The sequence below is a fragment of the Drosophila ficusphila genome, unplaced genomic scaffold (assembly GCF_018152265.1).
Source record: "Drosophila ficusphila isolate 14025-0441.05 unplaced genomic scaffold, ASM1815226v1 contig_436, whole genome shotgun sequence".
NCBI lineage: Eukaryota > Metazoa > Arthropoda > Insecta > Diptera > Drosophilidae > Drosophila > Drosophila ficusphila.
In genome coordinates, this window is record NW_025064352.1 from 259,611 (window position 1) to 281,110 (window position 21,500).

Sequence of the window (21,500 nt, forward strand, 5' to 3'; positions counted from 1 at the left end):
ACAACCACAAAAATAAAATAAAAGCGACGACAAAAGCCAAGAACTAAGGCTACAACATAAGCAGCAGATACATTTTACACCCGACCACCCACAAAAAACTCACGTGTTGCCGACGTCGGATGGCCCACACAAAAAAATGCTTAATTAATTAATTTTTTGCATTCGCTTGTTGTTTGATTTCTGCTTGACTTTTTCAGTGCTTCCTTTTTTTTTTTTGATTTTTTTTAGTTTTGTTTCTGGCATACCTGCGTTGGCATTTTTGTTGCCGTTGCGGGAGTGTTTATATGTCATTGTTATTGTTAACAGCTGTACTTTTGCAAATTTACAGCAGTAAAAGCGCAAAAAACAACGTGCACATAAAAAACAACGTAGCAAAACAAAACAACCAAATAGAGCAAGGAACAATTTTTGCTGAATGCACACGAAAAATCAACGAAAGCGAGATACATAACCAAAAAGAAGCCAATGCACAGCAACTATCAGGTGACAAATAAATTCTTAAATATTTAAGATTCTTTTGACCTTAGAGTTCTACGTATTTGAAGCAAATCTCCAACTTAAGGAATGATCCATAAATATGCATTGACTATCATCACTTATTCAGCACAAAACATTAATTGGTAATGTTATTAAAACCAAAAGTATGAAATTACAAAAGAATTTCGCATCCAGTCAACAAATTCTTACAAAATGGGTTAACGTTTTTGTTTTTAGTGTTTTCAATTGCAGCCGGAGTTCTGTGACTCTGTTATTGTTGTAATTTCTCGCGTTGCTTCTTGTTATTGTTGCTAGCCGAATAAAAAATACAACACAGAAATAAGCACAAGAACGGGAGTAAACAATTGCAACAACAACCAGCTGGGTCTGGGTTAGTAAATAAATGCGACAAGCGTATTTTTTCCGTTCAGCAAAACAATGTCAACACGGCAAAAACATTTCAAGCGAAAATACAAAAACTACCAAAAAATATACCACCCGCACAACATTTTCGGTAGCACCGTTTGCAGAATAAACATTTCATCATAATTATATTCCGATGGTGTACAGTTGTGTTCCAGTCAGTTAGCAACCTGCAACTAAGTGTTGCATACCACAGAGCAAAATTATCAAGAGTATTGGAAAAATGAGAATAACAAGAAAACCGGGAGCAATGAAAAACTAAAGAAAAATTTGTTTACTTCCGCTTGAAGTTTTGCCAAGGTTGGCAATTTGTTTACTAGCGGGTGGCAAAAGAAGTCAAAACAAGCCAAGAGAGATTACCTGAAGTTTTTGGTCAGAAATGTAGTTTTTTTTATTCAAATACCGATTTAATTATTTGTTTTCTGAAAATATATTTCTTGACTTTGAGCAAAGAAAAACTAAAGAACTGTAAGGTTTTTTATTGATTCTGAAAATGTTTTATATTTTTTTAACACCTGTACAGTTAACACCTTGAATTATTTTCACCAGCTCCCTTTCAAACTTTAGCTTTTCTTTCGTGACAATGACTGAGATAGTAAGTAACAACAACTAATTAAGTTCATTGCTTCTATTTGCGTATTTCGCTGCCTTGCATTCAAACGTATTTATGGACAGACAGCTGTGATCAAAACAATAGCACTCAAATGAGTAATTTATGACTAATAAAATAATTTTCATTATAAAGTAATTATCATTATATTTTCTTATACAGTTATTCTTTCAAATAATAAATAATAACCTAAAAAGCCCGGTCGAATTATGTTTACTAACTTTTTAACGTTAAAAAAATGGGAAAAACAATATTCATTAATATTATTTCTTAAGTTTTCATGTTTTTATAAGAGTATACTTCCTCTTGAAACTTTAATTTTTTACCCTTGTATATTTACACATTTGTTTCTGTTGCCAGTTTTTGCTGTTCTTGTTCTGTTGTTTTAGTTATTGTTGTTGCTGCTTTGCATATTTTTTGCAGTGGAAGCTCGACAACAAAAGCCAGCCAAAAACAAAACAACAAGAGCAACAAAACTCATCAGGCTCATCTTCATTAACATTGCTTTCTGTCTTTCTGTCCGTTTCCGTCCTTATCCCACCTCCTTCTCCCCCAACCCCCCGGAACTTCTTCTTCGCCTTTGCAGCCGCCAACCTCTTTTACCATTCTTCTCAACCCCAACTTTCTTGCATTGTCTCTGCAAAATGCGAAAAACAGAAAAAAAACTTTTGTTTACTCTTATGGCTGCGTTGCCTTTGTTGTTGTTTCTCTGCCGACGTCGCAGTCGCCGCTGTTTACACAATTCCAAAGCCGAAGTCCAACAAAAAAAAATCGACTGCCCGAAATCCAAGCCAGGATTTATAGTCCATACAATTAGATCAATATATACCCATATCTTTTGATAAGGATCTGTACTGCTTTTTTTATTTAATCATAAAACTTAAAAATACATATAAAAATTCATGCATACATTTATTGGTACATTAGATAATGCTGTTCCCAATGACACTAAATTTTTAAATGAAATATCAGACTTCTTAAGAAAAGATTCTTCTGAAAAAGTCCTGAAGGATAGCGTCAAATATGTAATAATAACAAAGCCAAAGAAACTTAGAAATTCAAAATGGATAATGACCTTCAGTCGCGCTGCTGTCGCAGTCGGCAGAGACGGCTTTTGGCGGCGGAGAGAGGTCAAAAAACAACATGTCTTAATTTCTGGTAGTCAGGGACATAATACCGCTGCTCTCCTTCTTTATTCGCTTCCTCCACCCACGTACAAACATTGTAAACAAGAAAAATTGCTTCCTAGTTGTAAATTCGCACGCAAACATTGTACGTAAATACACTAAAAGATAAAGATAAAAGTAAAGTAAAAGATAATAAGGAATAAACAAGTGATATTAAAGGATGGAAGAATTGCACTTATCACTTTTAACTAGTGATGATAAGCAATAGTGTTATGTAAGCAAAACTGCACAAAAATGAAGTTAAAATTTAGAAATCCAAGCAGTACAACATTTACATTAAGAAATATCCTTTTTACAGTTTACAACTAAAAGCCTTGCCTGTGCGCCTGCTCTCTCTCAGTTTCTCACTTTTTCAGTCTCTCTATATGAAAGTTATTTGGCTTCGCTCTCTGGTTCTGCTATGCAAACAAGTGTTTGTTTGCTGCGTCGCCGTCGACGCCGACAGAATCAGAGACAGAGCAACCCCACCTTTCCACATTCCACCTCCTACCCTCAGACCAAACTACCCCCACCCCCACCTACGCCCTGCCGAACTTTCTTATTTGATTACTTGCAAAAAGAAGAGAGTCTCGCTCTCTGTCAAATTGTGACAAACGAATTTGTACTAATTAGCATTTCTCATGCGGCCTTCACAGTGGGACACATTGATTAAATTGTTCACTACTAATAATAACTTGCTATATGTTTTTGTTGTGCTTATAATATAACAAGGAGATTAAATGCTAACACACTTTAAATTAACGAATTCTGGAATAGAGGTAGAATTTTATAACATAACAAATAATCGTTAAGCTTAAAAAACTTAAAAGTACATATGAAATATCTATAAGTTAATTACGGGTTTTTAAACTTACGCCTTCCTATAATTTGTTGATTTTGTTTAATTTAAATCAGTTTCGTTTTTTCATTTTAAACGTTAATTTGAGCATTGTACAGTATTTGTCGAAACGTAACGGGGGAAAGAAATTTGCCAAGAACACACAACTAATATAGAACGCGCATAAGAAAGGCCAAGACAATAGCTCACTGAAACCCAAGCGGAAGAGAGGAAAGGTGCCGAGCAGCAGGAGAGAGCACAGCACGTGAACTGAGAGCTTGCGCACGAGAGAAAGCAATAGCAACAAAAACAGAAGCATAAATACACCTCCCACGCAGCTACCAAAAACGCAATGCACTTTGCAGCGGCCGAGAAAAAAATAAAAACATTAAAAAGTCCTAAAACAAAATATTGTAAATATGTATGTATTTACATTTAATTGTATAAATACACGATATAGACGTACATAAATAACCTGCTGTGGAAGATAAAAGAGAAACACATTCCATTGCACCTTACAATATTTCTCCCTTAAGAATACATACGTACTTATTTTGTTAAGAACATTTATTATGACCTTTGTTTCATTATTATACATATTTATGTATTTTCATTATTATGTAGGTTATAAAAATTTTTTTCTGGTGCACAAGTGCAATTCGTTTGCAGAAAAACAAATACATAGTTCAACTACAACTCAAGGCAAACCATTTAGGCAGTGCAGCGACTGAGCGTGGGCAGCGACGTCGGCAGAAGACGGAAATACCAAGCGAACGATGACGAACGTAAAAACTACGCACCAAGCACAAAAACAACACAAAAACATGCCACGAAAAACAAACAAACAAGAGAGAGAGAGAGAGTGAGAAAGAAACAATGATACGGAGAGAGGGTGGCAGAGCACCTGCCTGTACTGTACCGCCCACACAGCTAACGAGCAAACAAAACTAAACAAAAATAAATAGAAACCGAAACAGAAGCACAAGAAAAGCAGTGAAATAGAAAAGAAGGAAATATTTTTAACTTATCATTAAGTGAGAAAAAAAGAGAAAACCAGCTTTAGCATTTATTTTAAATTTTAAAAAAAGTTACATACATATGAATGTACATACGTACACCGGTTCTATAAAATATAGCATTTTGTTATGCATACATTAACGTATTTATGTATGTATGTATGTACATATGTATAGCATTTAAGAATCTTATAAAACCAATAAGTCAAATAAATCTTTACTATCTTTACTATTCTTATAAAACCATAGCGAAAGCGTGTGGCAAAGCATGACAGTTCAGTAATGGAAAACACAATAATCTTTGTCAAATTTGACCACTTTCAATGAACTTTCTTTTGTTTTTTTCTTAGGAATTTTACTACGACGTAGTAAAAATTTCATTTCATTTTGGCGCGAAGCGTTTTGTGATTACGGTTTTTTATTGTTGCATTTTTACTTATTGTGTTGACCTCGGTTCGTTCAACTCGTTTCTTTTGCTGAACCGCTCCTGACTACTTGTTTGTTTAATTTTTTGCCATTTCTGCTTCACATTTTATTTGTTTGTTTGACTCGGCTGCGCGTGTGTCGTTGTGTGTGTGCGGCCCAAGAAGCGGTCGCCTTCCCCCTCAACCAGTCATCCCCCTTTTGTTGTTGCTGCCGTGTTTCTTTTTCGCTTTATCAAAACAACTGCGCGGCCGACACCGACGTCGCGTCTCAGTCAGCCTTAAAACAGCGGTGGACGCACTACTAGCTTACTGGACTTGCTTAAATGCACACTAATAACGAGACCATCGAAAATTCCAAATAAAAAATTGGGCGCATATTTTTTCAAAAATAAAAAAAAATGATTTTGCAATTGCATGAAATTGTATTAAATTAAGACAACAACATCTTTTCCTTTTTATAATTAAGCAGTCTCTTAGTATTAGTGTTTTTTTCATTGTGACCGTCACTGTGCGTCTGCTTGTGTTTTTTTTGGCGCGCACTGCTCTCTCTGAATCTCACTTACTCTCTCCGTGTCTTCGTAAGGCTCTCTCTCTCCCGCCTCAACCACCCCCCCTGCATGGCTTTGTTGTTGCTTTAAGCATGACAAAGCACCGTAGAATTTCACAACAGGCCAAAAGAGAACTTCATTACGATGTTCGTTTTGTTTTTCCACGAAACAACTGTTTACTCTGCCGCTGCCGCCTGTGCTCATTTCAATTCCTCTGCCGGCGTCGCAGTCGGTGCTTTTACAAATCGATGCCAATAGGTTTGCGACTGTTTGCCGAAACAGACGCCAACAGAGGTCGCTCGCGAGCGGTTGTAACGGGAAAGATATAGTTCGGTATAGCGGGTGGATTATACGCGCGTAACGGGAAAATACGGAGCAGTAAAAGCGCAACAGCGCCTCCGAAATAGCGGTAAATATCGCCAGTGCGTGTGGTTCTCTGTTTGTGTGTGGAATGTTTGGTTTTGCAGCCTCCTTTTGTTTCTCTCATCCGTGTTGTTTGCTAAACAAATAGCAGAAAAGCTACGGCCGGAAAATATATTTTTGAAATATTTTTGAAATTAACTCTTCAGTTTCATGATTCAATAACAACATCACTGTGATACAACTTTAAAAAAGTTTTCAAAAGTGTGCACAAATATTTTAAACAACTAAATCTACGTTGAAAAAAAGGTGAAGAGACTTTAAAATGTTTTATTCCTAAGACAGTGGAAAAGTTTTGCGCGAAATAAAATCGAAGCCCCTTGCAACCTTCTCAAAGCCAAAAAAATATCTTAAAACAACAAAACAAATAAATACTCTGAAACACTCTCGAAAACCTTGTAAAGCATAGAAAGCAAATATGGGCTTGATAAGGAAATATTTCAACAAGAAACCAAATATTTTCCAAAAAGTGTTTTTCAAATTTGTTTAAATACCATAAAACATGTGCGTTCGTGTCTGCGGGAGTGATTGTAAAATGTTTTTTATTTCATTCCGCGCGCCTTGAAATGTATTTTTAAGTTTCTGTGCTCAATTTCGCTTTGGATGTTGTTTACTTTTTGCGTTGTTTAATTTGTTTTTGGCCTGTTGTGTTTCTCCCTCTCTTCTTTTTTATTTAAAATGACAAAAGGCGAAAACAAACTAAATTGTGGATAACATGGATTTTATGCAAATTCAACGTTTTCTGATTCAGACCTTTTTATATTCGCAGCGTTTTTAAACGAATTCAAAATGGTCGCTAACTGCCTTAAGAAATCTGTCAAATAAGGCAGGGAATAAAGCAAATTGTGAAACTAATGCACCCCTAACTAAAATATATAGTTTAAATATCTAAACCTAAATCCAAAATCTAAACTAGAGAAATTACAGAATACACAATTCAAAAGTAAACTCTCAATATATAAGCACAAATCCTAAGCATTTCCGTCATGATTCACATAACAAGACAATAAAAACGGTGACATTTAGAAATTCCTGATAAAATCCCCACACAGTTGCGCATTTTCTCAGTGAGCAAATAACAAATCAGAGCTCCGAGAGACATGCAAATTAAATAAATTAAAAAAACCCAAAGTCTATAAACGCAATAAGAAACAACAAATAAAAGGCCGAGTTCACCGCAGAATTCTCAGAAAATCCCTCAAAACTGTGCTACTTAAATATAAAACGAGGACGCAAACGAATTGCAAACAAAATACTGAAACATACCAGCTAAAACACATTTTCAAATTTTCCAATTTCGAAGCAATAACGAAAATTAATTGGAAAATTGCGCAAAAACAAGTGAAGAGCGAAAAAGTGCGTAAAAAAAAGCAACGTCGCGTAAAAAACAAGTTCTAAATATAGACCAAAATGTGTCGCGTCTAAAAATTGACGCAGAGTGTGGCGCAAACAACATAAGCAAACAACTAAACACAAAAAAAACGCAGACAAATAAAGCACCAACAATAAAAACCACACGCAAACTAAAAACAAATTAAGGCTTTATCTCCCTATCCCTTTCTAAAGTCTGTTGTGTGCGTGTGCGCAGTGTTTGTGAGTTTACCGTTATGAATCATCCAGCTGTTTGCGCAGCGTTATAATCTGCGCAAAAAGAAACATTTCTCGAACTTTTTGTCGAGAAAGAAAAACTGATTACTAAACAATTTATTTTATTAATTTAAGTGTGCTGTATTTGTGTACGTGTAGTCGGACTTACATAAAAAGAGATCTACATAAGCCGAAAAAAATGATTACATAGGTAGTTTTTTAGGTTGTTAATCAAAGGGGGGAATCGCTAATACGTATCTTGAAGATATACAGCTTTTAGTTAATTTGAATCTGAAAATTGTAACTGATCATGTAATATGTTAACACCACAACTTATAAAGCATTACAAAATATTGCCCAAAACATCTTTCTAGAATTATAAAGGATTTTCCTGGCAGCTAGTTTTTTTTTAATCCAGTGCTAATATATTGACCGCTTTTGTGCTTCGTAAATACGTACGACAAGTGCTAAAACGTAAAGCAAATTGCGCTCGTCGCCAAAACCAGGAAGCGAAAATCTACGTTCGACAAAGATTGATGTAAAAGCGAGATGCCGTATAGCATAAACCCCATGTGTAAGTGTGGGTGCGAGTGAAAGCGCACGTGTCCCTGGGTGTAGATTGTGTGTGTGCGAACTACACTTCCGTCTATTGTGAATGACGAGGCGCGAGCAGTTGCCTTGCCATCTTTGTTATCGTTTGTTGTTGCTTCTGTTTCTGTTGACTTGTGACATTTACACATACATACACACACACGATTACGAAGGAAAAAGAGCATTACCACTCACGCGCTTTTCTTGGCAGAATTTTCTCCGCCCGAAGAAACTGCGACATGTTTACTACACAAGTAAAAAATAATTATAATCGAAGACATTTCTTTCACTCATCCTTATACATTAACAAATTCAATGACCCATTAGGTTTATAACGAAGCAATAATTATAAAAATTATTTTGCATGCATTCAAGAATCCATATTATCTTCAATCCATATTATTTTTTCCTGTGCAAACTAGAGTTGCACGTCAAAATGCTAATGCCAAATAAAATCTGCTTTATCATCCACTGCGGACTTTATTCCACTGTATAATGTGGACTATACCATGGAATATACTACACATAGTGCCACTGACCTAGGCAGACGATGACGTGTCTGTAAACTGATTATAAAAAAATTTCTGCGTATTTTTAAGAGCGAAATTGCTGAATGGGAAAAGCTTGTTTCGATTGTTTTCACTGTTTTCTGAGATTACAAATGTCGATCAGTTCAAGTTCAGATAATGGCGATCGCTAGATCGTTGAAAACAACGCAATATCGGTGTCTTGGGTTTTTCCCTGCACCGAGATTTTTTAAACAGTTATGAAATTCCTTTCGGATTTTAGGCATCATTTAACGGATAAATTTAGCTACGTCACGTCTACGGGTATTTCATAATTTTGCGTCACATCGTGAATTAGATAAAACTTCGTCTAATCTACTCTTGGAGAAGTCCCCGATAAGCTGGAGGGTTTTTTTTTAGATCTGTGCACATTTTTTATTTTAGGTTTGAAAAAGTAGAGTTTAACATGTTATTAGCACGCTGAAATAGTTTTGGTTCTGATAAAAGGATAGAAAACATAAAATGTTTACTTTTAGCATACTGCTAAACAATGTACAATATTGTACAACAAAATTATACTGAAAATGTAATATAAATATTGTACAATTAAAAGTAATAAATATTTGCCATTTTTATTATGGCAACCAATTAGAAAATCTCCTTTAAATGTTAAAACGTTAGTTTTCGCCTTCCGCCCGCCGTTTACATAAAATGTCATTCGAAATTTATCAATTAGATGTCAAATCAAATAAAAATAGCAGCAATTAGCAAGTCGACTGCCACTGGAGTTATGAACTATAGCTGAACACGGGGCCTATTTCTGTGGGGTGATGATGATCGGTTTTTTTTTGGAAAAAGTTTCTGGTTGTTAAGTTTGCCAGTTTGCTTTGGCCATGCTTAGTTGTTGGCCTGAAAATTTCCCATTACTGATTAACACCTAGGCGGACAAATAACTTGTCAGAGAACCCGGTTCGAATGAAATGGAATAATAATTTAATGACCAATGGCGATCGATTCGATAGCACGTATTTGGCCGCAAACAGTTCGCTGAAAAATGTTTCGAGAGGTGAATGAGTGTGTGAATGATTCATAGTTATCAAACGGCTCAGGGACGGAATGTTTGACGCGCGGGAAAAAACCCGGCGATAACGTAAACAAAACGATAAATGCTGAAGTCAAACTTGTTTTCACAGATTTTAAATTAAATATCATTTACGTGAGGAAAGAAAGTCCGCTTGCATTATTGAAAGAAATATAATAAATGTGACCATTAAAAAGTACCACTTATGTCTTTAAATTGATATTAAATATTTTTGACAAAACTATAACTACAATATACTATCTCGTTTATCTCTTTTTAGTAAATGAAAAGTAATATACAAAGTGCTAAATGAAAGAGAATGAGACCCAGTCGACAGGACCTAAGAAGACGATGTTGATTGAGTGCATTTCGCGTGACATTCCCTGAGAGTTTTCTTCCGAAAGCGAAAGAAGCAAAGCTCAAAAAGAAGAGCCCGGCTTTATAAAGCTGTGTACATATATCAAGAGAATCGGCGGAGAGGCGTGGCAAATGAACTTCAATCCGGCCAGCGTTGTAGCCGCCGCAGCAGCAGCCGCACATCATCAGACGTCGCATCATCACCATCCGTATTTGAGCCAGACGACGACCGCCCAACAACAACAACAGCAACAGCTTATCCCGCTGCCGATCGGCGGTGGAGCTGGTGGTTTACCAGTGATAAGTGGTGGTGGCGATACCTCGCCCAAAATCATGGAGTGGACCAACGACGATGCCCTCGAACTGATCGAACAATATCGCTGTCACACGGAACTCTGGAATCGTGCCGATCCCAAGTACAAGGATAAACTATGCCGATTTCGGGCTTGGTCGGAGATAGCCGAGCGTTTCGGTTGCAGCAAGGCGGAGGTGGAGCGGAAAATGAACGTGTTGCTAACCCAATATCGGCGGGAGAAGCACAAGATGTTCGTCAAGATATACCAGGGCATCCAGCCCAATCCGTCCAAGTGGTATGCCTTCAAACGATTCGACTTCATGGAGGCCGGTGGCGGTAGCCTAAGCGGCGGTTCCAGTGGAGCAGTATCCAATGTCTCGGGTGGTAATTTGGTGCCCAATCCGGTGTCCTCGTCGGCAGCCGCCGCCGCCCATAATGGGCTGAATGGACTGGCCATCGCTGCAGCGGCCTACGAAAGCGGTACGGTTGTGGCGGCGGGAAACGGAGGAGCACCAGCAAGTGGAGCCGGTGGACCGGGAGTACCTGGCTCCCAGCCCGCCATGCAGCATCGACGCATCAAGACCAAAGAGCTGAAATATTTCGGAGCGGTAAGTTTCTTTCAATTAGGACAAGATTTTATTACCAGGAATTTTCTAGTGTTTAATTGGCCTATAAATGCTATTTATTTTGTAAAAAAATTTAAAAATCCATCCATTTAAAGAATTATTGGTTTGGTACATATGTATGTATGTATGTACAAATTTCTTACAATATTTTTAATTTCATTGAGAAAAGCGCATGTCTTATCATATCGGCAACAAACCAAAGTCCAATTTGAAAAAATGATGAAGAATTTATCAGGTTAAAAGAGCTTTTATTCCAAGTCCACAAATGGGAGAGTAAAAAGAAATACTCTCCATCACGTGGTATTCATTTTAAGCTTAGCTACTAATTATTTCTTTCAGATGGAAATGTACAAAAATTAGTGTCATTCCCATTTCTTTGATAATAAAACAATTTTCGCTTTTGTATAAATTCTAAAGTAAGTTTTCTGGTTGAAAGAACTTTAAAATTGAAATGGGGATTCATTTGGTTCCAATTATTATTATTTTTTTATGTTTCTTTACTTTCTCGGAACTCTTATCAAAATAAAAATCAAGGAAGAGGTTTTCCGCCTATCTATTAGCAGGAAATTTCCGACTTCAGCTTAGCAACGTACTTTTCTGCATGTTACTCACAAATTTTAATGTATTTTTTTTGGAAAGCTGATCAATTAAAAAAGTATACAGACAAATAAAAACACAACAGTTTTCAGTGTTAACTTCAATCAAAACAACGGCTTTGAGTTAACTGTGAAATGAGAGTAGGTGAGTTGATGGATGAACGGGGAGAGAATGCGCCCACTCTCTTTGGCGCTCAAGAAAACATGTGCGCGAGTGACTTGCGGTTTTTTTCCCTGAGAGATTGGCCCCACTCTCTCACGTCCTCTCTGGCTAGCGGCCTTGTGTGTGTGTGTGCGCGCTTGTTTGTGCTCTTTTGTTGTTGACGATCAAAACAGAATTAAAATTTTACGCATAAATTTTTCTTAGAAATGCGCATTGGTCTGTGTGTGAGGCATTGGCCCCAGCTCTCTTCCCCAATCGCCGTCTCTTCTTCTCTCTCGCACTGTCTGTCTGCTTGTCGTTGTTTTTTTTTTGTTAATTTTATTTGCGTTGTCGCGCCAGGCAAGAAAAGTGTGTGAGTAAGTGGGATGGAGAGGGGCGTATTGGGGGCCCTGACATTTCGTCGCCACTCTTCTTCTTATTCATCTTCTCCTTCGTTTTGTTATTATTGTTGTTTCTCTTGCTCTGTATGATGAAATGTTTGTTTTGCACGGCGAAATGTGTTGGCGACTGCGACGTCGGCGCAGCACTTGCTACGGTGATTTTTGTGGATTCCATTTTGCTCCGTTTGTTATTTTGGACACCCTTACATAACGGTATCATGACATTTATAAGAGGTTCGATATGATACCTTTATGTGAAATAAATCTAGAACTAAAAGATGTACAGCTTAAAGTAAACCCACAAACTCTTAAGATGGATTTAATTAATAAACAAACATATTTACATACATTCCTTTATGTATTTACGTGCTTAGTAGGAATTGCAGTATGTACAAAGCTAAAAAACACTTTAAACAAAAGTAAGACAAACTGTGAAAACATGTTGGACCTTATATTTTCAAATATTTCGAAAAATTCTTTATTACCCCAGTGTAAGGTATTTTATAGAATTTTGGATTAACAAAGAATATTTGTATGGCCGCTATGGCTGTTAAAACCAATTAATGAATCGGACTAACTAGCAACTTTTGGGTCTTGAAACTGAGTTCTGGTCTGGGGTTTTGTTTTACTGTTACTGTAGTGACGTTTTGTTTTGTGGTTACCCAGTGGACACCACACCCTCGAGTGTCCCCTTCTTGTCCGTCGTGATTCGCTGGAAGCTTTTGTTTTTACTTGGCTCTGTTGTTTGTCAGACTTATCAAAACAAAATGCCAGGAGTTGTTGTTCCCGCACGCCTTCTCTTCTGCTTGTTTTCGCTCGTTTTTTGCTGCTGTTCTAGAAAACAAATGAAATTTTTGCAAGGAAACGAATATAAAACTTGGCGCCTGGACTTTTTCTGAGTATTTTTTTGTTTTTTGTTTTGATGTTGTGGAATGAGGTATGGGGAAATCGGGGGCGTGGCTCGGCTAAATGCATGCAACTTGTTTGTCCAAGTCATGTCACCTTTAGTTTTCTGGTTTTGTGGTCTCCATAACATATTTGCACATTTATGGCCATCAAATTAGTAGCAGAATATAAAAAATAATTGGTTAATATTTTGAGCAAACTAAAAAATTTTAAAATATGTGTACATAACTGGTTTTTAAATTAGTTAACTAGTAAAAGTAGTTTGTAATAAAAATATTTGCTTGCAAGTTTTTATTATTCCTAACACTAATTTGTTATTATTTCTTTTAGGATAATCAATATTGATAGATATAATGTGTTTATCTACAGGTTGTTAGTTTCTAAAACATTTGAAGTTTGCCTTTATTATATCCTTTTTAATTATATTTTTTCAGATATGTATGTTTATTTTTTTAAACAAATAGTTATTGAGCAGTCTTCTCAATTTAATGATTTTTTTGAGGTTTGATTTTATACTGGACATACCTCCCTCCTGAACCACTCCTAACTACCGATTTTTTTGTTCTTCTTTTTGTTACCTCGGTTTTCTCATCTTGTATTTTGGTTTTGGTTTGGTCTCGTGTTGTTTTTTCAGCTTCTGCGTCATTATTATTTGCGTGTGCAGGCACTAACAACGACGCCCACGCCCCCTTTTCCAGAACGCCCACCAACGGACCTAACACCCACCCACGCCCACCACCCCCCTTATTGTTATGTATTTTTGTTCATATTTTGCAATTGTTTTGCTCTGCGGTATTTTCTTCAAGACAAGTGAACAGCAAAAACAAAAACAAGATGCAGACGAAGACTGTGTTTTTGTTTGTGTTGTTGTTTCGGTTATTGTCCCGCAATGTTGTGGCTACCAAACGACTCACGCACTGCCTCCAGTCCACCACCCACCAATCGCACCACACAACCTTCAACACCTGCAAAAAAAAACCATAATGCAACATGCACTAAAATGTAACCTAAATTACTGACTATGTACATTAAATGCAATTATAAATCTTAATAAGAAGTTAATTCTTCGGATGTAGGTAGCCATTTTATTTGCTTAATATTCAGTCATAATTCATGTATTAAATTATCTTCACGAGTAAGTTTTTCGAGTGTAAATTTCTCTTGTTTGTGTTTCCTATTGTTGTTGTAGCTGGTGCAGCAGCAGAAGGGGAGTATCAAGCTGTTGTTGTAACTCGCGTTGTTTTGTTTTCCCTTGCATTGCCTATAAACCACCCATTTCCCATCCCCGCGGTAGCGGAATGAAAAGTGCAAGGCAAATAAGCAGCACAGCAACTGCGGCGCTGGCAGCGAAGTCAACGTTTGTTTTTGTTTACTCATTCATTGCAAAGTTGTTTAGAGCCAAGCGCGCAGCGTATGGTTTTTTTTTTATGTAGATGATAATGATGATAGTGCATAGGGTTTGTTGGGGTTGGGGAACAATCTGGGGAAGTATTCCGGGCCGACAAGTGCCTAGAATTTGTTGCCGTTTTCCACCGCCAAAAGTTGTTGAAGAATTTTGGAGTTTTGGGAGGAAACGGATGTTTTCGGATAAGATTCTTACTAAAAAGACATGAATTCCAGTGTACTTGTAAAAATTAAGAGAAGAAACTTAAAACGATATCATGAACTGTAGTTAACTAAAAATCGGTTTACAATCTAGATTTTTAATTATATGACCACCTTTATGAAGATAAACTGAAGCTTTTTATCAAAAAATAATATAGTGTCTAGTTAAAATTAATGTGATATTGACTGACTATTAAATACATGCGAATCGTCGGGTAATTTCCCAGCATCCAGAGAATAAAGCTTTTAGGGGATTAACTCTTAACCGAACACACTTGAAAACTCTGATATTGGCACCTGCCTTCTCATTCACACAAACAAACACCTGCGCACACCGCAATGCATTTTCAATTGCAATTTGTTCCACTGTTAATTTTACGACTCCCCGGCCAGTGTGAGTCCCCCTTTTTTTGGTGGGGTGAATACAAGGGGATTGGGGGTTTTGTGTGCGGCGCTTGCGCTTGCGGTTTTCATGGCAGTTTCATTAATGTTAGTGTAGCAGTAACTGTTGTTGTTACTGGCGCTGAAATTGTTGTTATTGTTGTTGTTGCGGTGTTTGCGCTTTTGCGAAAATATCGCTATCCTACATACTTCAAAAACATTTGCGTGAGCAAAGGAAAAGTCGAACTTCAGTACATTAAATTTCTTAAACATATTGTTTTTAAATATGCGTTGAGTTTTATAGTAAATAATGTGATCTTATTCATATTCAAGTTCTTAAAAGCACGCACTTTAAAGTTGTGGCGATTGCTTTTCTAATTAAAGAAAGTCATTTCGTGGATTGAGTTTTGGATGTTTTACTGTGGAAGTGGAAAGAGCGAACTTGCGACAATTGTGAATGGGCGGCGCGCAGAAAGGGGGTGTTTGGGGAGAAAGGTGGCGAAGGGGCGGTGAATGAGGGAGATGGAGAGGCAGAGGCGGATTTCGTGCCAAAGGAGTAGAAGCAGCAGCGACGACGCGTAGTTTGTGTAGTGTGTTATTTATTCATTGGATTGGATGATAATCAGTTTGTTTACATTTTTCAGTTGCACACAGGCCGAGAGATAGAGAGAGGTAGAAAGAGAGCGCGTGAGAGCAAGCAAGACCGAGTTCATTCTCTTGTCTGTTTTATTTTATTTGCCTTAACAAAATAATAATACAGACATGCAAACACGCACACAGCGCACTCAAACACACACACGCACACGCTGCTCTGAATGCGTAAACAACAAAAGCAGCTGCAACAACAATAACAACAAGCGGGAACGGGAAGGTTGGTGGCGTGTGGGGTTGGCGGCGTAGTTGAGGAAACTTAAAAACAGCAGCGGGGGCAATAACAAATAAACAAGCCAGGTTGAACTCTTATTCTCGGGATGCCCCAATAAACAAAATTCGAAAAATTTTGTTAGCAAATGTTTGAAAATAAAAACGGGAACTGTTTTGACAAACTTATCAGCTGATTACTCGGAAATATATTTATTAAATATCTAACTAAATCTTAATTTTTTTGAATGAGTTGAAATACGTATGTACATACCTACTATTTTAGACAATCAGTTATAGGTTATGACTAAGTGTTCTTAAACAATTTCATAAAGCCCTTGCTTTTGTCATAGCTTTTTAATGGAAAGTTCTAGGCGCCACTACTCGGACAGAAAGAAGGCGAAATCAAAGAGATCGCTGCCTAGACAGAACGGGGTGACGAAAGCCAAAATAGAAAGAGAGGTTGCGCCTTCTTTGATCGTCGTCGACCACATTAAACATTTTATTGTAGTTGTTGTTAACTTATTTTCGTGAGGTAGGTTAATTTTAATGCCGTCGCCTGACCATTTGAAGCACTCTCTAAAGACCTCTCTCAGTTCCGCTCTTGAGATTTGTTAAGGAAAAAGAAGTCTTTGGACCTTCTCTTTCAAGTGGCGCGAGTCTCTGCCAACTAATGCTGACATTTGCAAGTTTTTACAGAAGACTATAAGTTCGGATATTGATATTGGAGTGTTCTTGTATTCTAATTTCGTTAAATTTTATAAACTTTTTTTAATCTATTTGATTGTAATCGGTTCTTCTACCTGTAGGAACGGTAAATATGACTTGATCAGTCACTATGACAAGCAAAAAATTCATAATAAATCGCAATTTTATCCTTGTACCGTGTTTTTAATTTAATAATAATTGTTTTGTATCAGCAAGTAATTTTTCCGATCAGAGGACCGTTTAATTCCCTTCTGTCTCTTTATGACTCATTCACACTCTGCAATAAAAAAAATTCTCTTAAATTCTCCCTTAAAATCGTAGCTTTTTCACTCGCTCTCACTTGTTTCTTTGCTCTTTTCTACTCTCGCACGTTGTTCGGTTGTTCGAAAATTTTTACTACGCCGCTAGAATAATTTCGGACAAAAATATTACGAGTTTGAGTCGCGTTGTCGTCGCTTTCGCACACAGAATCAAACAAAAAAAATCACGGGCAACAACAAGTGTAAACAGAAGGCATTTAAAATACCGATCTTTAAAAAATACGATAAGCAAAATGCAGTATCACAACAGCAATAACAACATTCATTTGCGGTCTCCAGGCACACATAGAAATCCCGTAGAATCGGCCGCAACAACAACAGACCCATCAAACGTGAGTCTCAGCCCCAAATGGGTTAACGGGGGGTTTGTTTGGAAAGTTCGCGCACTTTTGCCGCCTGTATTTGTGTTTTGCTTATACTCTGACTGAGAGGGTTTTACAATTCTGATCAGAGCTTTGATCACTTTCGTTGCCTTCCAACATTTATTACTAAAATAACATACATTTTGTTATGTAGCTTAATTTTGTATTAAAAGATTACGGAAAAAAATCAGAATAATGGTTCTTAAAGGTCTTTAGTTTTTATAAATTGATGACAATGGTAGTACTGACTTATTGATATACAGGTAAAAATGTATATATTTTATATGTCTTACTTTAACTGAAAGTGCGTCCAATCTTCAGCTTGTAAAAGTACACTTTCCTTTTATTTATTAATTATTAATTTGTTGCCTGTCTGCGTGTGTCTGCTAATTTGTTTTGATCGCTTCGTGTGATTGCCATATAGAAAAAAAGACAACAAAATCTGAGCAGTCAAATTATAATTTATTTACCATTATTATCATAATTTGGTTAGAGTTCTCGTTCTTTCGCTTTTAATTTATGCTTCGGACTTATTTAAGAATTGACAAAAACAATTTTTCAAGGGGATTTGACCGGCATTGGAATGCAAAAACAAAAAATAAATATTTCAGTGGGTAATAAACAATGCAATTATTTGGGAATCCCATTAAATGATTTAGATATGTCAAAATGCCTATAGGGGTTCCTTATTTTCTCTTTAAAAATAGTTAAATAATTTACATCTAATGGCGAAGCAAAAAAAAAAAAAACCAACGAACTTCCCTCGCCTCTAAATCTTCATAAATTTTTAATTTTTTTTAAAGAAATTTGTTTGCTGCTTAAAACTAAAATGGAAACCCTAGTTTTAATCGGAAAGCGATTATCAAATAGAAAAGCGCTTATCCATCATGATTTTCAAAAGCTAATCACGAGACCTTAAAGTCATCATTACGCTTAATTTTCAAATCAATTTTCCTCGCTATCTTAAAAGTTTGTTGAGCTCATGATTATAACACATTTGAAATCCGCTTTTGATAAAAATAAAAAAATATGCAAGTAAAGAAACAGCTAACATTAAGATTTCTTTTTAATTTGTATCATATATTAAAATATAAACGTTCTTTATGACTACTTTTCAAAACCGGAAGCGCTCTTAATTATTGGATTTCATTTAATAACTTTATGGGGTCGTTTAAAGTTCTCAAGTAGCCCAAGTCGTTGGGTTTACTATCTGGATTGTCCAATCTTTTGGACTGCGTCACGATGACGAAGTTCGGAACCTTTGGACAGTCGCGTGAAAATGCTTTATCTCTAACCTTTTCGTTTTCATTCCGCACTGTGTACTTCCAGATGGGCCTCAATATCCCCATGCTGATAGCGAGCAGTCAGACGCTGGACAGTTGGAATACGGCGGGTCAGTACTCGCCGCCGATATCTGGCTCCGGGGGCGGTGGCTCCGAGCGGGGAGGAAGTGTAGGGGGTGGTGGAGCGCCCCCTCAACAATTGCGAGTCCCGCTGCCCATGGGCTATCATGGCGGAACTGGCGGAGGAGGCGGTGGCAGCAGCAGCAGTGACTTCCAGCAGAGTCCGCTGAAAACCATGGACACCTCGGACAATGAGGACAACAACAATACCAAGGAGGATGTGGATGCGGCAGCGGCGCTGGGACAACTGGCGGCCAAATTGGAGCGACGTTCGCCGGCGGGCGGAGGAGGAGGTCCTGGCGGTGGAGGCGGTGGTGGATCGAGTAGTAGAGACGCCAACGATCTAGCCAGCGATCCCATGAAGTCGGATAGGACATTAAGCGATGCCGGGAGCAGTCCCATACCGAATACCAATATGCACGAGGCGCACAAGAACCACCTGCTGAACAGTCCCGCCGCCGGAAGAGCGGTCACTCCGCGGCAGGCGCACGAGCAGATGCACCACCATCCGCACGCGCAGCACCACCTGCCGCAGCAGCATCCGCATCAGCATCAGCATCAGCAGCAGCAGCAGCAGCAGCATGCAACACCGCAACTCCATCACGGTCACGAAGAGCTGGCCATCAAGCAGGAGTTGGACTACTTCCAAGCCAGCCAGTCGACTGGTGGTGGGGTTGTTGGTCCTGCCCCACCGCCACCGCCAGAATCGCATCGTTCCTATAGTTCGGCGGGCGAGGAGAGCCGCCTTCAGTTGGTGGACATGGCCCAGGATCTGAGGGTGGCCCAGGCCAAGGCCAATTTCGGTGCCTTCGTCCTGCCGCCGAGGGGCAGTGATGCCAGCACACCCGCTATGCCATTAAATATGCGAAAGCTGACGGGTGCCGGGAGTGCGGGTCACATGCTGATGACCTCGCTGCTCGGCTCCCGGGAGAGTATGTCCGATGGCGAGGAACCCGATCCGGATAACGACGAAGCCACCGAATCAGCGGCAAGTCCCGGACACATCAAGAGCAGTGTTTCCGCCCAGGCGGCCGTTGCAGCATCCGCCTTCTACGCCGAGTCCCTGAATCGCGATGATTCCGATTTTATCGGATCGAATGTATCGTTGAAACTGCGCGCCATGGATCGAACGCAACGGATAATCGCCGAGAAGCTGATCAGCGAGGTGCTGTACTACGGGCAGTTCAATGAGCTGGAACGCTCGGCCAGGATCCAGCCCAAGTGACAGTGGCGCACCAAGAAGTGGACGACGACGATGACGGCGATGGGGAACGGAAGTAGTAGTGGGGCCGTGGGTCTGGGCATCGGTGTGGGTTTGAACAGGATCAGGCTGGGCAGGACAATCCTCGCCCCGCAGCATGGCAAGTGAATTCCATTTGAAATATACAATAGTCAACAGAGAAATACAGATAAAAAATACATACAGAAACCAATACGGAAAACAGTACAACTTATTTTTAGTTTGGCCAGGACCGGGTTCACCAATTTGTACAAAGCTTGGCAGAAGAAAAAAAAAAAAGGGGCAGCGTTACTTAGGCGAAGAGAAAGCGGTAAGATAAAGAAGAAAGCTTGGAGTAAGGTACTTATACGATAAAAGGGAGAGATGGAGATGATTTGGAGTGCAAAACATATTAAAGCTACTAATAAAACCTAGAAGAATTCGATCATAAATACCGGAAAGGTGTAACTTCAAAAATCAAAATTAGTTTAAATATCATAGGGTAACTAGTTAGTATGAAATATATTTAACAACTTAAAAAAAAGGACGGTTATATTTTTTAAAGTTTAAATTCCTTTTTAAGGACTTCTTAAACTTGCAATATTTATTTAAAAAAAAAACTAAAATGCTTTTAAATATAAACTGCCACAAAGTGCAATGTTAAAGTAATAATTTGTTTTTTTTTTATATTCGTTTTCTATACATGTGGCCAAAAAACGTTTCTAAGGATTTTGTACTATACATATATTATTTTTATATTAGTTTAAAGACCTCCAATATACAAGCAAAATGTTTTTTATCTGCCATCTCTCCCTGAACGAAACACAAAAAGCAAAATAGAACACAAACCAAAGTTACTTTCTATTCTGTTCCGAGGGATGCATAAACAATAGTTTAGATTTTGTTCGAAACTTCAATATTAAACTACATAGATACTAGATAGGTTAGAATGGGTCTGGGAATGGGGTCGTCGACACACCTGAGACATCTAACTAGCAGAATCTCAGTATTACTTATGAAATACACTTTACATAGACCATAGATAACCGCAAACAGCAAGGATTCAAAGGAAGCGAAGCATTTGCCATTAATTCCTTGGGGCCGATCGTCCACTTCTGGGTGTTATCTGGCTGCAGATGTTCCAGCCCGATATACGTAGACCTCGCTCTAAACAAAAAAAATACAGAGAGAGAAAAAAAGTAAGCAAAAATATTGTAAAGACAAGGAAAGGCGGCTGCTAAAAAGTCAAGCTCCAATTTGGGCACCACTGAAACTCAAGTTCCCGAAGAGCTAACCGTTGAGAAAGGCACTTATAAAATCTGTATGTTTTTGTATATATATCTTCATATGGATATACGTATATGTAAATGGATAACAAAATATATAAAATATCATTGTACCTTATTTTGAAACAGAGATGTTTTCTTAGTCATTTAAGTCTGGTCGTCGAAAAGTCACCAATCCAAAACCCAACAACTGAAACCAACCAACCAACAAACAAAAAGCAACCGCAAACTTTTACCTATATTATACAAATACTGTCGTCACTAGTTCGTTAAAGAAACAAGAAGGAAAAAACAAAAACACACGAAAAAAGAAAAGCAAAAAACTGTTGTATATTTTCGTGTTT

The 21,500-nt window shown here is 38.0% G+C and overlaps 1 protein-coding gene across 5 annotated transcripts; it reads left to right on the forward strand.

Annotated features, from left to right (window-relative positions):
- The first annotated feature begins 5,772 nt into the window (after positions 1–5,772).
- LOC108098254 (ell-associated factor Eaf) lies at positions 5,773–21,282 on the forward strand. 5 transcript variants are annotated; one of them, XM_017201048.2, is made up of 3 exons: positions 5,773–5,912; positions 9,969–10,948; positions 18,578–21,282. In XM_017201048.2, the coding sequence occupies exons 2-3, from the start codon at positions 10,178–10,180 to the stop codon at positions 19,874–19,876; spliced, it is 2,070 nt and encodes a 689-aa protein (XP_017056537.1). In that variant the 5' UTR covers positions 5,773–5,912; positions 9,969–10,177; the 3' UTR covers positions 19,877–21,282. The 5 variants fall into 5 exon arrangements, with proteins under 5 accessions (XP_017056537.1, XP_017056540.1, XP_017056539.1 ...); XM_017201051.2 differs by lacking the exon at positions 5,773–5,912 and adding an exon at positions 5,949–6,172; XM_017201050.2 differs by lacking the exon at positions 5,773–5,912 and adding an exon at positions 6,575–7,721.
- Positions 21,283–21,500: the final 218 nt, after the last annotated feature.

Bases quoted from the DNA above. Each gene is read 5' to 3' on its own strand.
- LOC108098254 (XM_017201048.2), top strand. From the start codon at position 10,178: ATGAACTTCAATCCGGCCAGCGTTGTAGCCGCCGCAGCAGCAGCCGCA. The intron at 10,949-18,577 runs GTAAGTTTCTTT...GTGTACTTCCAG, and splicing joins AGCTGAAATATTTCGGAGCG to ATGGGCCTCAATATCCCCAT.